The 13759-nt window shown below is 45.5% G+C and overlaps 1 protein-coding gene across 1 annotated transcript; it reads left to right on the plus strand.

The window, feature by feature from the left end:
- Positions 1-3151: 3151 nt before the first annotated feature.
- Positions 3152-3738, plus strand: LOC139003851 (epididymal secretory protein E3-beta-like). The gene has a single exon (XM_070406226.1). It carries the CDS (start codon positions 3152-3154, stop codon positions 3593-3595), a length of 444 nt encoding a protein of 147 aa, XP_070262327.1. The 3' UTR covers positions 3596-3738.
- Positions 3739-13759: the final 10021 nt, after the last annotated feature.

The following is a 13759-nucleotide window of genomic DNA, read 5'->3' on the forward strand; positions in this document are numbered from 1 at the left end:
GCAACCTTGTTATGTTTGGGTCTAATAAGATTATGATACAAAGAATATTTTTTCTCTTCCTAAACTTTTTTATCACTGTAGCAAGTCAGAGTATTAACAATGCACTAGATTAGATCATTAAGACTCATTCACTCTTCCTGACTGGAAAGATTTTTCATGTTTTCCGTTTAATAAAGAACTCAAGCCCAGCCAGCATGGCTCAGTGGTTGAGCATCGACCTATGAGCCAGGAGATCAACAGTTCAATTCCAGGTCAGGGCACATGCCCGGTTGCAGGCCAGTCCCCCTTGTGGAGCATGCAGGAGGCAACCAATCAGTGATTCTCTCTCATCATTGATGTTTCTATTGCTCTTCCTCTCTGAAATCAATTAAAATATATTTTAAACAAAAACTTAAACTACAGAAATCTGTGAAGATGGTGCTATTGTTCTTGTGTGGGATTTTTTTTTCTTCTACCCTCTTATTTTCTAGTTTATAAACATGCACCAACACCTTAATACCCTCAAAAACTGGTCCATGAAAAAAAGCCTATAGGATCTATGACCAGGACACAGAAACATCTGTATTTTTACTAAAGACTATTCTCACACCACTCCCTTCTCCCTTTGAATGTTTTGAAACAAATTGGGGAACAGAGATGTATGAAGACACCAGCAGCTAAAGAAGGGAAGTATGTATCTAAGAGTGTGTGCGCGCACATGTGTATATGTGTGTGGGTTTGCTCGCGTGTGTATGTGTGTGTGTGTGAAAGGATTAAACTGAAAATACTTAAATTATAGCAGATATACATTTTTTATATTTAAGGTGTGCAACCTGATTCAGTATACATATGCATTGTGAAAGAATCACTACAATCAAGCTAATGTGACTCCATTTTGGACTGTTTTCACCTCCATTCTTTTCAACACTACTGAACATCGTAGCTTAGCCCAGCCAGTTTCTACTGAATGCATATTGCTTTCACACCATTGTAAAGTCAAAAAAATCATAAGCATGAAAAATCATGAATAAAAGTATGTGTCATGTTTGTTACGCCATGACACCAACAAAAACTTACTAAATAACCAAATTCCACTTTCAGCCTTTTCCAGAGATGGAATTATAAACCACTTAATTTGGAATTTCCTGATCAGCACTGGTAAGGTAATCTGCCTGATATGACCCCCTGCCTTCCCCTGAATGAAGGTCTCCTGCTTAAAATAATCCAGTCTTTAAGTACATAGTCCCACTGTCTTTCTGCCTATAAAAACCTTCCATTTTGTACAACTCACCAAAGCACCTTTCTAGTTGCTAGATGGCATGCTACCCAATTCCTGAATTGCTTAATACAGCCAATTAGATCTTCAAACTTACTTGGTTGAATTTTGTTCTTTAACTCCTGCCCCCAGGGCCTTGGATTCCTTTGTACCTAGAGGACTGTCTTTGATGTATGACCCCTTTGCTCCAGGCTCTTCTCAGAGTGACCCCCAGTGTTCTAGATGAGGAGATAAACAGGTGCACAGAGTAAGGCTGTCCCCTCTTCCTCCACCACCACTGCCAATCAGTTGGAACATTGCCCCTCCCACATCTATTCTTTTCTTCACTGCCTCAGACTTCTTATCTCTAAGAAAAGGGAAAGGACACTGACTCTGCTCTTTAGATTCACACACTAATCCCCACGGACCTGTGAAGGTGAGTATGGAATCTGAATAGGGCAAGTTAGAGTTAGAAGGGTTGGTACTGAGCATGGCTGGGGGAAAGGCCCAGGAATACTGGAATGGGTTTGCTTGACCTTCTAGGTGGTAGAGTTGAGAATGCAGTGATCTGAATTTAACTCAGCATTAATCTAACTAATTCACACCTCCCTTCCTCCCCAATATTTTCAAGCATAATACATTGAAGCAGCTTAAATCTTGGTCTTCTCATCCTGTTTAGGCCTTTTGAACTAGGGATAGGGTGGCACCAATGAGAACCTGCCTATCCTTTGTTCTGTGCTTGATAGAGGACTAGAGATCCCCAAAAGTGCTGTCACACAAATCCCATTAGACTCTCACAGGTCATAAGGGAGCTACTATTAGGCTCATTTGAGGACACCAATTTTGAGATACTGAGAATCAGGTTAGAGTTTCTGTAGGACCAGGTTAACTCCTTGTGCTAACCGAGGACAGGGAGCTGGATTAAAGGGGAAACTTTTTCAAACATCTCTAGGCCCTGATTTTTGACCAGAGTAGCTCCTGTGAGGGCAGTTTTGATCTTGGTATTTGGTTGCTTAGAACACTGTTTCAAAACTGCATTTTCTTTATGATGGTATTCTTAATGGCAAATCAAGATCATTCAGCATGATTTAGGAAAATGGCCTCAGAGAAGGCAAGTGGGCAGTCAGAAGTGCTACCATGTTTCAGGCAGGCATTGGGGAAGTGCTATGAGGAAGTCAAGATGAGATAAGCACCACTTGAAGAGTCAGTTTTAATTGCAGCCTGGGATTTCAGAGAGCCAAAGCTTCCTGCTTGGAAAATGTTTCCCAAGTCTACTCATCTTCTACATTCCTTTAAAGCAGTGGTTTTCAACCTGTGGGTCGCGACCCCTTTGGGGGTCGAACGACCCTTTCACAGGGGTCACCTAAAGACCATCGGAAAACACATATATAATTACATATTGTTTTTGTGATTAATCACTATGCTTTAATTATGTTCAATTTGTAACAATGAAATTGGGGGTCACCATAACATGAGGAACTGTATTAAAGGGTCGCAGCATTAGGAAGGTTGAGAACCACTGCCTTAAAGGGAGACAATCTTTTCTACTTCACATACATAAAATTTAAAATAACATTCTCTTTCAGACACACTTTCTTATGAGAACCCATCTGGACTGTAAAACAGAGCTAGCTAGAATGCTCCTTGTTTTGGGTGAAGAGAAGGTGTTTGGAATTCTCAAAATAAACATCTATTTTCTACAATTTTGTGCTTGTCTCACTCAGGCTCTAGCATATTTTCAGTTCTTGAAAATGTTATTATCTAATGAGATTTATCATCTTCTAGTTTGGAACCAAATGGTAAAATTGAGCCTAAATATCTACAATGGAATTTTAAGGTGGAGCTCAGCTCAGGGCAGTGTTGCAATTATGTTTTCCTCTCTTCCATGTAGACCCACAGGTGATCCTGGTGACTGAGATGTCCTCCTCTCTGAAGGTCCCAGGTCCTCTCTTGCTCCTGCTGTTCCCCTTATGTGGGCTCCATATACACAGCCAGAACCTTTCCTGGAGGGAATTCATGAAACAGCACCACCTGAGCACAAGCTGGGAATTCAATGAGTACAGATGCAATGATCTCATGAGAGAAAGAGAAGCTCCAAAAGACAGGAACTATCACATCTTCATCTATACCTTCTGGCACAAAATCGAGCATATATGCATCAGGAACTGGAGAGATCGCTACAGAAATGTATATATATGGGCCCAGTATCCCTTCAAAATAATCAAGTGTTACCGGAGGAATAACAAAAAGGGCTACAAAGAGCACAGGAGTTACAGCTACATTGAATTCCATTGTGGCATGAACGGGTTTGTTGATAGCATAGAGGACATCCGGCTGTTAGAGGTTATCAGTAGCCTCTAACCACATGCCCTGGTTTTAGTAGAGTGATGAGTGTTTCCCAAGTGGTGGGCCCTGCCCACATGAATAGCCCTTACTAATCACTACTTTGCATTTATGTGCCAATGTTTTCCAACCACTTAGAGTTATGTATCACATGGTTTCTTAATATTATAACTTTACCTATGTTGGTTCTCTGCCTGGAATACCCTTCTGTTGTCATTTACCTGCTCTACTATTATATATATATATATATAAAATTCTTGCAAGGGGCTCGGCCCTCGCAGCCTCGGCTTTGTCCGGAAGGTCGTCCGACCGTCTGGTCTAATTAGAATATTATGCTTTTATTATTATCAATAATAATAATAGTATATATAATAATATATATACTGAATCATATGCTGAATCATATATGCATATATATGCATATATATCCTATATAATAAAGAGGTAATATGCAAATTGACCCCCACACCCTCACATCACAAGATGGCCGCCCCCACATTGTCACAAGATGGCTGGCAGGGGAAGGCAGTTGGGGGGGACCAGGCCTGCAGGGGAGAGCCTTTGGGGGTGATCAGGCCGGCAGGGGAGCAGTTAGGTATCAATCAGGCCAGCAAGGGAATGGTTAGGGGGTGATCAAGCTGGCAGGCAGAAGTGGTTACAGGCAATCAGGCAGGCAGGCAGGCGAGTGGTTAGGTGCCAACAGTCCCAGATTGTGAGAGGGATTTCCTAAACCGGCAGTCGGACATCCCCTGAGGGGTCCCAGATTGGAGAGGGTGCAGGCTGGACTGAGGGACAACCCCCCCCCCCCCCCGCCCCAGTGCACAAATTTCATGCACCAGGTATATATATATATATATATATATATATATATATATATATATATGATTCAGCTCACATGGCATCTCTTTTTCACTAACCCAGGAATTTTCCTGGTATTGATTTCTTATACCTACCCAAGCTGAATGATCCTCCCTTCACAATAAATTATATAATTCCAATGTGTGTGACATTTATATGTTATATGTGCAGAGTATGTGTGGTGATTGGTATAAGTATTATATATAGACTAGAGGCCCGGTGCACAAAAATTTGTGCACTCGGGGGGGGTGGGGGGTCCCCCAGCCCGGCCTGTGCCCTCTCGCAGTCTGGGACCCCTCGGGAGATAACAACCTGCTGGCTTAGGCCTGCTTCTGGGTGGCAGAGGGCAGGCCCAATCCCTAGGTGCAGCCCCTGGTCAGGCTCAGAGCAGGGTCGATTGGGGAGTTGGGGCACCGCCCCATCATGCACAGAGCAGGGCGGATCAGGAGGTTGCGATGCCACCCTCAGGCACGCTCAGGGTAGGGCTGATTGGGGGGTTGGGGCACCGCCCCCTGTCACACTCAAGGCAGGGTCAATGGGGAGGTTGCGGCGCCACCCCGTCATGCACAGAGCAGGGCCGATCAGGGGGTTGGGGCGCTGCCCCCTGTCATGCACAGAGCAGGGCCCATCAGGGGGTTGAGGAGCTCCCCGCTGTCACTCACAGAGTAGGGCCAATAGGGGAGTTGAGGCACCGCCCCCTGTCACACACAGAGCAGGGCGGATCAGGGGGTTGGGGCACTGCACCCTGTCACACTCAGGGCAGGGCCAATGGGGAGGTTATGGTTCTACCCTGTCACACACAGAGCAAGGCCCGTGGAGGGGGGTTGGGGCACCACCCTCTATCACCCACAGAGCAGGGCTGATCAGGGGGTTGGGGCACCGCCACTGTCACACTCGGGGCAGGGCCGATGGAGAGGTTATGGCTCTACCCTGTCACACACAGAGCAGGACCCGTGGGCCGGGGGGGGGGGGGGGGCGAGGGGGGTTGGGGCGCTGCACCCTGTCAAACACAGAGCCGCAGGGCAATCAGGGGATTGGGGAGCTCCACCCTATCAGGCACAGAGCAGGGCAGATAGGGAGGTTGTGGCCCCGCCCCCTGTCACACACAGAGCCGCAGGGTGATCAGGGGGTTTGGGCGCTGCCCCCTGTCACGCTGATCCCGGTGCCGGGAGCCTCGCTGCTCCGCTGATCCCAGTGCCGGGAGGCATATTACCCTTTTACTATATAGAATAGAGGCCTGGTGCATGAGTAGGGGCTGGCTGGTTTGCCCTGAAGGGTGTCCTGGATCAGGGTGGGGGTCCCCACTGGGGTGCCTGGCCAGTCTGGGTGAGGGGCTGAGGGTTGTTTTCCGGAAGCGAATGACTGAAGCTTCCAACCGCTCCTCGTTTTCTTTTTTTTTTTATTCTGGGCCAGCTTTAGCTCTGAGGCCTCGCTGCTGAAAACATCGATACAATGTTGCTAAAGCCCGGTTGAATGAAAGCCAGTTTCTGGTGTTTTGTTTAGCTTCTTATTTGCAACATAGTATATAGTTGCTTAGAGTTGCAACTCAGAGGCCCTCAGCGCAGGCAGGGAACGTTGGAGTCCTCCTTCACTGAAGCAAGCGAGCCTCATGTTGACTTCCAGCTGCCTGGCTGCCGGCCGCCATCTTGGCTGACAGTTAATTTGCATATACTCACTGATTAGCCAATGAAAAGGGTAGCGGTCATACGCCAATTACCATGTTTCTCTTTTATTAGTGTAGATTATACTTGGATGAGATTTATGCTATGTGTAGTTTAAGGTATTATATGTGTGTAATATGCTTATGTGTATGATGAGAATGTAAACGTTTATGTACTAGTTGGGGAAAAGTTGTGACCCAGCCAATGGTTGTGTTGACATGCTGAATTTCACTCAGCTTGGGAATGTGGGGATGGGCAGAGCTGATTTAGTATAACATGTACTATGGTCCTAGCTCTGTCTACATTGGTCTTCTTCCTTTCCCATCTTTTGGCTTGGTACTTTCTTTTTGACTTAGATAAAATCAACATCACAAGTGCCCATCAATCATCTCTTCTCCCTGCCTTCAGAAGATAGAGATTTCTAATATAAAAACACAGGCTGTCATCGGTATGAAAGCTATAAATTCCCAAGATTATAAAGAACCTTCCCCATTGGCTAAGGAATGATGGAGATTCCTACTGGACTCATTTATTAAGAATATCACTAAGGCCCAGCTGCTGTTGTTCCATGGTTGGTTGTGGACCCATGAACCATGAGTTCACTGCTCAATTCCCGCTCACATGCCAGGGTTTCAGGTTTGATTCCCAGTAGAGGGCCTGCATGAGGCAGCCAATCAATGATTCTCTATCATCATTGATGTTTCTATTTCTCTCTTACTTTCCCCTCCTCTCTCTCTAAAATCAATAAAAACATATTTTTTAAAAATATCTCTAAGGAAGCAAATGCAATTTAGCTGGGATAAGGCAGTAATTTCTTGAGAAATAATACACTCTGCAGAAGATATTAGCATAATTGAGTTTATCTGATAATAATCATTTTCACTTGTCAGAGAAATAGTGTGGGGTTGGCAACTCTTCTCAGTAATGAGGCTCCAGACTTAAATTTTGTTGTAAGGAAGAGGAAGTAAGTTGGGGGATGAAATGTTGAGGACACAGTAAGTATAGTCCACTAGAATTCTGTTTGCTACGTGAGGGAGAGAGATACAGAGTAAGAGAAATATTCGCTTCACGTAACTTTGCCTAAGGCAGGTATGGGGAGAAGACATACCAAACATTAAAGCAGAGTACCTTGTGTTCTTTAGCCTCCTGTATTACGGAATGATTCCAGCCTTGAAACAATTACAGAAAGGGTCATGGTATTAACATTTCAACTAGGTGACTGCACACCTGCCTATAACTCAGATCTCAATGAATAATCAATAAATGTAGCTTGGTCATCATGTTTCAAGGACAGCTCCTCAGCTTTGCAGTTTTTCAGTGCACCTGGGGATGAGCAGACACCCGGGAGATGATGACCTATAGTATAGGTCGGCAAACAATAGGTCCACTGGTCGGCAAACTCATTAGTCAACAGAGCCAAATATCAACAGTACAACAATTGAAATTTCTTTTGAGAGCCAAATTTTTTAAACTTAAACTATATAGGTAGGTACATTGTCATTAACTTAATTAGGGTACTCCTAAGGCTTAGGAAGAGCCACACTCAAGGGGCCAAAGAGCCGCATGTGGCTCACGAGCCTCAGTTTGCCGACCACAGACCTATACCAACCAAACTCACAAGAGACTAGTGTCAACCCAGTAGTTCTTCCTCAATGATCAGTTCACGTATGGAGAATACTGATTGTTTTTTCTCATTTGATAAATGCTGTTTCAAAATGTACTGGCATATTTTAGGGTGACCTATTCTGGTCTCCTATAGGGGAGTTTCACAAATACCTCATTTAAAAAATTCTTTAAAAGATGCTTTTATGAAAGGGTGAAAAGATGTTGGTTCAAAACAGGAAGAAAATATATTTAAGTGTATTTAGTATAAATAGCATGTGTTGTTGTTTCTTGAGCATTCTCATAACCACTTACCCCCATTTGGATAGCTGCATATTCACTTCCCTTAGGGAATTATCCTTTCCCTTTCCATGTGCAGTTTGGTGAGGCTGTCCATCCAGGTTTCCAATGTCCTCTACAGAGCCAAGTGAGGATCATGAGAGCCAAGCAAAGCTAACTGGACACTCTTGTAGAAGACTAGAATATACCACCCTAATGTATGCCCCTTTGACTTAAGAATTATTCTGAGAAACAGCAGACAAAGGAGAAGTTCTGAAAGCAGAGTATAAATTACTCATTTGTGAATAAAAGAAGAGGGTCTATGGAGAGTAAACTCCTATGGTGATCTGATCATAAATTCCCAATTCGGCAGGTCATGGTGGGTAGTCAGCCACAGGCATTAACTGTTTAGTAAAAAGTCACTTATGTAAGCCCTGTCCATTTGTGTGTGTGTGCATCTACCTTTGAAATGAGCAGTAACACCCTCAAGAAGGCATATAATCTTGTTAACTATCCTGTAATCCAGAGGTCCTCAAACTACAGCCCACGGGTCACATGCGGCCTGCCAAAAACATTTATCCGGCCCGGCAGGGTGTTTTTGCCACCGCTGCCTGTCCTGCTTAGCAGCCGACTCGTCCCGGGCCCGCAGTGCGCATGTGTGGAATGTCTGAGGGACAGTGAACTGGCCCCCTGTTTAAAAAGTTTGAGGACCCCTGTGTAATCCAATCACCACCTTGTTTTCTCTCACCTCTTCCTTATTTTTCTTTCTTAATTGCAAATGCATAAAGGAAGCTGCTATTCTCCAGATATTTGAGTTCTTGTTCCCTGCATATGTTGTCAATTTGGCTAAATAAAATAAAAATTCTCCACAGGTTTGGATGTTTATTTTGTAGACACTTTTGCAGGGTAATTTAGTTACTATATATATATATATATATATATATATATATATATATATATCCTACCTAATAAAAGAGAAACATGGCAATTAGCCATACCTCCGCTACCCTTCCCATTGACTAATCAGGGCAATATGCAAATTAACTGCCAGCCAAGATGGCGGCTGGCAGCCAGGCAGCTTGAAGCGAACATGAGGCTTGCTTGCTTCAGTGACGGAGGACTCCAAAGTTCCCCGCCTGCCGCTGCCGGCCTCTGAGCTTGCAGTTTGAAACATTGTAACAAATATAGAAGCTAAACAAAACCCCAGAAACCTGCTTTCAGCCAGCCAGGATCTCAGAGTTGGAGTTGAAACGGTGTTTCGATTATAGAATCCAAACAAACCAGATACCTGCTTTCAGCAGCCAAGGCTTCAGAGCTGGAGCCAAGCCTCAGAGCTAAAGCTGGCCCAGAATAAAAAACAAAAAAGAAAAAAAGGAGCAGTTGGGAGCTTCAGTCACCCGCCAACCTGAAAACAGCCCTCAGGCCCTCACCCACACTGGCCAGGCACCCCAGTGGGGACCCCCGCCCTGAAGGGGGTGTGACCAGCTGCAAACAGCCATCAGCCTCTCACCCAGGCTGGCCAGGCACCCAGCGGGACCCCCACCCTGATCCAGGACACCCTTCAGTGCAAACCAGCCAGCCCCCACCCATGCACCAGGCCTCTATCCTATATAGTAAAAGGGTAATATGCCTCCCAGCACCGGGATCAGTGGAGCCGTGAGGCCTCCCAGCACCAGGATCAGCATGATAGGGGGCAGTGACCAAACCCCCTGATCGCCCTGCAGCTCTGTGTGTGACAGGGGGTGGGGCCAAAACCTCCCTATCCACCCTGCTCTGTTCCTGACAGGGTGCAGCGCCCCAACCCCCTAATCGGCCCTGCTCTGTGTGTGACAGGGTGCAGAGCCCCAACCCCCTCTGATGGGCCCTGCTCTGTGAGTGACAGGGGGTGGCGCCACAACCTCCCCATCGACCCTGCCTTGAGTGTGACAGGGGGCGGTGCCCCGACCCCCAAATCGACCCTACCCTGAGCGTGACTGAGGGTGGCATCGCAACCTCCCGATCTGCCCTGCTCTGTGCATGACAGGGGGAGGCACCCCAACTCCCCAATTAGCCCTGCTCTGAGCCTGACCAGGGGTTGCACCTAGGGATTGGGCCTGCCCTCTGCCACCTGGAAGCAGGCCTAGGCCAGCAGGTCGTTATCTCCCAAGGGGTCCCAGACTGCGAGAGGGCACAGGTCGGGCTGAGGGACCCGCTCCTCCCCCGCCCCGAGTGCACAAATTTTTGTGCACTGGGCCTCTAGTGTGTGTGTATATATATATACATATATATATAATTTGTATTTGTAAGGGTGTTTTCCTCTCTGTACCAAGAAGAAAAAGATGACTCTAAGTCACAATAAACTCTTATTAATGGAGAATGCAAAGAGTTACATTTTAAAAAATCCTAGTTTACTGTGCTTTTTCTTTGTCACTGATGCTATTCCAGACCTATACTAGATATCAGCCCCTCCCTCAATCACTGACTAATTATGAACATCTCTACATCCCACCTAAGCATGAAGAAGCTACATAAGAATGAAATCAGCCTCCATCAACCCCAGTTTACAGAAACGTCAGCTAACAGGGAAGGGAGAAATGCTGGGCTGTTAGGCATATTTTCTACTTTTCCCCTGGGCTCAGTACTTTTCCATTTTACCCCATTTGGGACTCCCACTCTCCCTGCGGTTTTCCTGTTATTCTCATTTCAGATTTTGCAAGATATGACTAATGGCTTCCAGTTTCCAGTAAACCACCTACACTCAGCCTCCCGCCAACAACCAGTCCAAACGGTTGCTCTGACCTCCATAGGAGATATAAATGTCCCACACTCCCTACTCTTGGTTGCTGACACTGACACATTGGTCTCAGCCTGCTGTGAGAGAATACAATAAAATTTCTTAACTCTCTGGGCCTGGCTCCAGTCAACGCAAACCTAATAGCACCTGTCCATAACTTGCCTCTCCCACACTCTTCTTCCTTTATTTTAGCTGAAGATGGTATGTAACTCCAAGTTTTAGCAACATCTTTGAGTTACTCATCTTTGAGTTTTTCTCATGTGTGTATGAGATATCCATGCTAATAACTTGTTTGTTTTTCTCTTGTTAATCTGTCTTTTGTTACAGAGGCTTTATCTGAGAACCTAGAAGGACAAAAAACAAAGATTTTTTTTCTCCCCCACACTGTCCTCAGAGTCTGAATTTCAAGTAGTGATATAAGGTTTAAAAAAACAATTTGAAGTGGATTTATGTCCATTAATCCCTGATCCTCAGTTTACCTAAACTTATTGGGTTCCAGGTATTTCCAAAGACCAATTCTGCTATATTTTTTTCATATTGTAATTTCTCCCACATTCTTCCAATAAATCCCCACCCTACTCTCACCACCATTTACACTTTTTCCCCCTTAAGTTACCTCAAATTGCTTGTTTGATTGCAACCAAAACACTAATGAATAAAATTAATTTGCAACATTTGTGATCTTCATGATCACCAGCATGATTATGCCGTCCAAATTTTGGAATTTTTCATGTATACTAGATGCATATCCTACAAGAAATATCAACTTTCTTTAGTATAGCATATAATCTCTTCTATAATCGGTCTGCTCACCTCTATGGTCTCATCTCCTATCATTCACTTCACTTTTCTTTTAACAGCAGTCATACCTAGCCACATACAGATATAGGAATATACCATCACACATTTCAGCCACTGAAACTCTTTCCTTACTTATTGCTACTGTCTTATGTTTATATCTCAATTTAGTTCCATGACTATTGAGAAGCCTGTAAGTTCTAATTCATGGTGATCCCTCCCACCTTTTAAAAAACAAAATTCAATGGAATAAATTTGAAGACCTAATTGGCTTTATTACACAATTCATACATCTGGCAGCATCATATCTAGCAATTAGAAGGGTGCTCTGAGGGGTTGTACAAAATGGAAGGTTTATAGGAAGCAAGATGGGCAACAAAGCTAGTAATGAAAGAATTATTTTGGGTCTGGAACAACTTTTCTTTGGGAGAAGGAAAGAGGGAGGGATTTATTATGTAGAATAGAGGCCCAGTGCACGGATTCATGCACCAGTGGGGTCCCTTGGACTGGCCTGTGGGGATCAGGCCAAAACTGGCTCTCCAACATCCCCCAAGGGGTCCTGGATTGCGAGAGGGTGCAGGACAGGCCAAGGAACCCCACTGGTGCACAATTGGGGCCAGGGAGGGAACACAGGAGGACTCCAGTGCCTGTTCAGCCCATCTCACCCAGTCCCGATCTGTCGGACCCCAGCAGCAAGCTAACCTACCAGTCAGAGCATCTGCCCCCTTGTGGTCAGTGCATGTCATAGCGATGGTCAAACAAAAGATTGGACACTTACCACGTTAGGCTTTTATTATATAGAACTAGAGGCCCGGTGCACAAAAATTTGTGTACTCGGGGGGGTCCCTCAGCCCTGCCTGTGCCCTCTCGCAGTCTGGGACCCCTTGGGGGATGTCCACCTGCTGGCTTAGGCCCACTCCCCAGGGGATAGGGCCTAAGCTGGAAGTCAGACATCCCTCTGGGAGCCCTCAGGGGATGTCCACTTGCCAGCGGGGAGCAGGACTAAGCTGTAGTCGGATATCCTTAGCCCTGCTGAGGATGCGGGAGAGGGTCCCGCAACCACCGCTGTACTGGCAGCCGTCAGCCTGGCTTGTGGCTGAGCAGAGCTCCCACTGTGGAAGCACACTGACCACCAAGGAGCAGCTCCTGCATTGAGCATCTGCCCCCTGGTGGTCAGTGTGTGTCATAGTGACCAGCCATTCCCAATCATTCTGCTGTTAGGGTCAATTTGCATATTATCCTTTTATTATATAGGATAGAGGCCTAGTGCATGGGTGGGGGCCGGCTGGTTTGACCTGAAGGGTATCCCGGATCAGGGTGGGGTTCCCACTGGGGTGCTTGGCCAGCCTGCGTGAGGAGCTGAGGGCTATTTTCAGGCTGGCCACACCCCCTTCAGGGTGGGAGTCCCTACTGGGGTGCCTGGCCAGCCTGGGTAAGGGGCTGATGGCCGTTTTCAGGCTGGCCACGTCCCCCGGTGACCCAAGCTCCCAGCCTCTCCTTTTCTTCTTTTTTTTTTCTGGGATTTATTTATCTTCTATAATTGAAACTTTGTAGCCTTGAGCAGAGCCCAGGACCGGCCAGGGCAGATGGGAAGCTTGGCTTCCTCCATCACTGGGGGCAACCCAAGCCTCCTGCTTGCTCCAGCTCCCTGGCCACCACTATCTTAGTTGGAGTAATTTGCATATTCTCTCCTGATTGGCTTGTGGGCATGACTTGTGGGCATGGCTTGAGCATGACAGAGGAATGGTTAATTTGCATGTTTCTCTCTTACTATATAGGATTGTCTCTTCCTTCTATGGGGAATGGAGAGAGCCTACTAGACAGATTACTTTACTGGGCTTGACCAAAAAATTCCACACTGGTTGATTAAGATTATGCTTATGGGACAAGTTAAGATTGCAATTAGATCAAGTATTAAACCTGTATTTGGTATTGTTTAAAAAAGAAGGAAAGAAATACCCCATAGGCCCAAAATGGCATCATTTGTGCTAAAAGCCTATGATAACAAACTCAAATTCTTCCTATGAATTGTAGGGGAAGAAGAAGTTTTCTTTGACTGTCTTTGGGTCCCTGGCTGGTTCTAAAAATTAAACTGACAAAGACAGATCAATAGAAAAAAATGTACAAATTTTATTAAATTTTTACATGTAGATGGGAAACTTCATGAGAGAATAAAGGCCCAAAGAAGTGACCAAAGCAGGAACATTTTAT

This window comes from Myotis yumanensis, unplaced genomic scaffold (assembly GCF_028538775.1).
Source record: "Myotis yumanensis isolate MYYU_CA2020_CCGP unplaced genomic scaffold, mMyoYum1.0.hap1 SCAF_1, whole genome shotgun sequence".
NCBI classification, from domain to species: Eukaryota; Metazoa; Chordata; class Mammalia; order Chiroptera; family Vespertilionidae; genus Myotis; species Myotis yumanensis.

Excerpts from the sequence above, each read along its gene's own strand:
- LOC139003851 (XM_070406226.1), top strand. The coding sequence starts at position 3,152 with ATGTCCTCCTCTCTGAAGGTCCCAGGTCCTCTCTTGCTCCTGCTGTTC.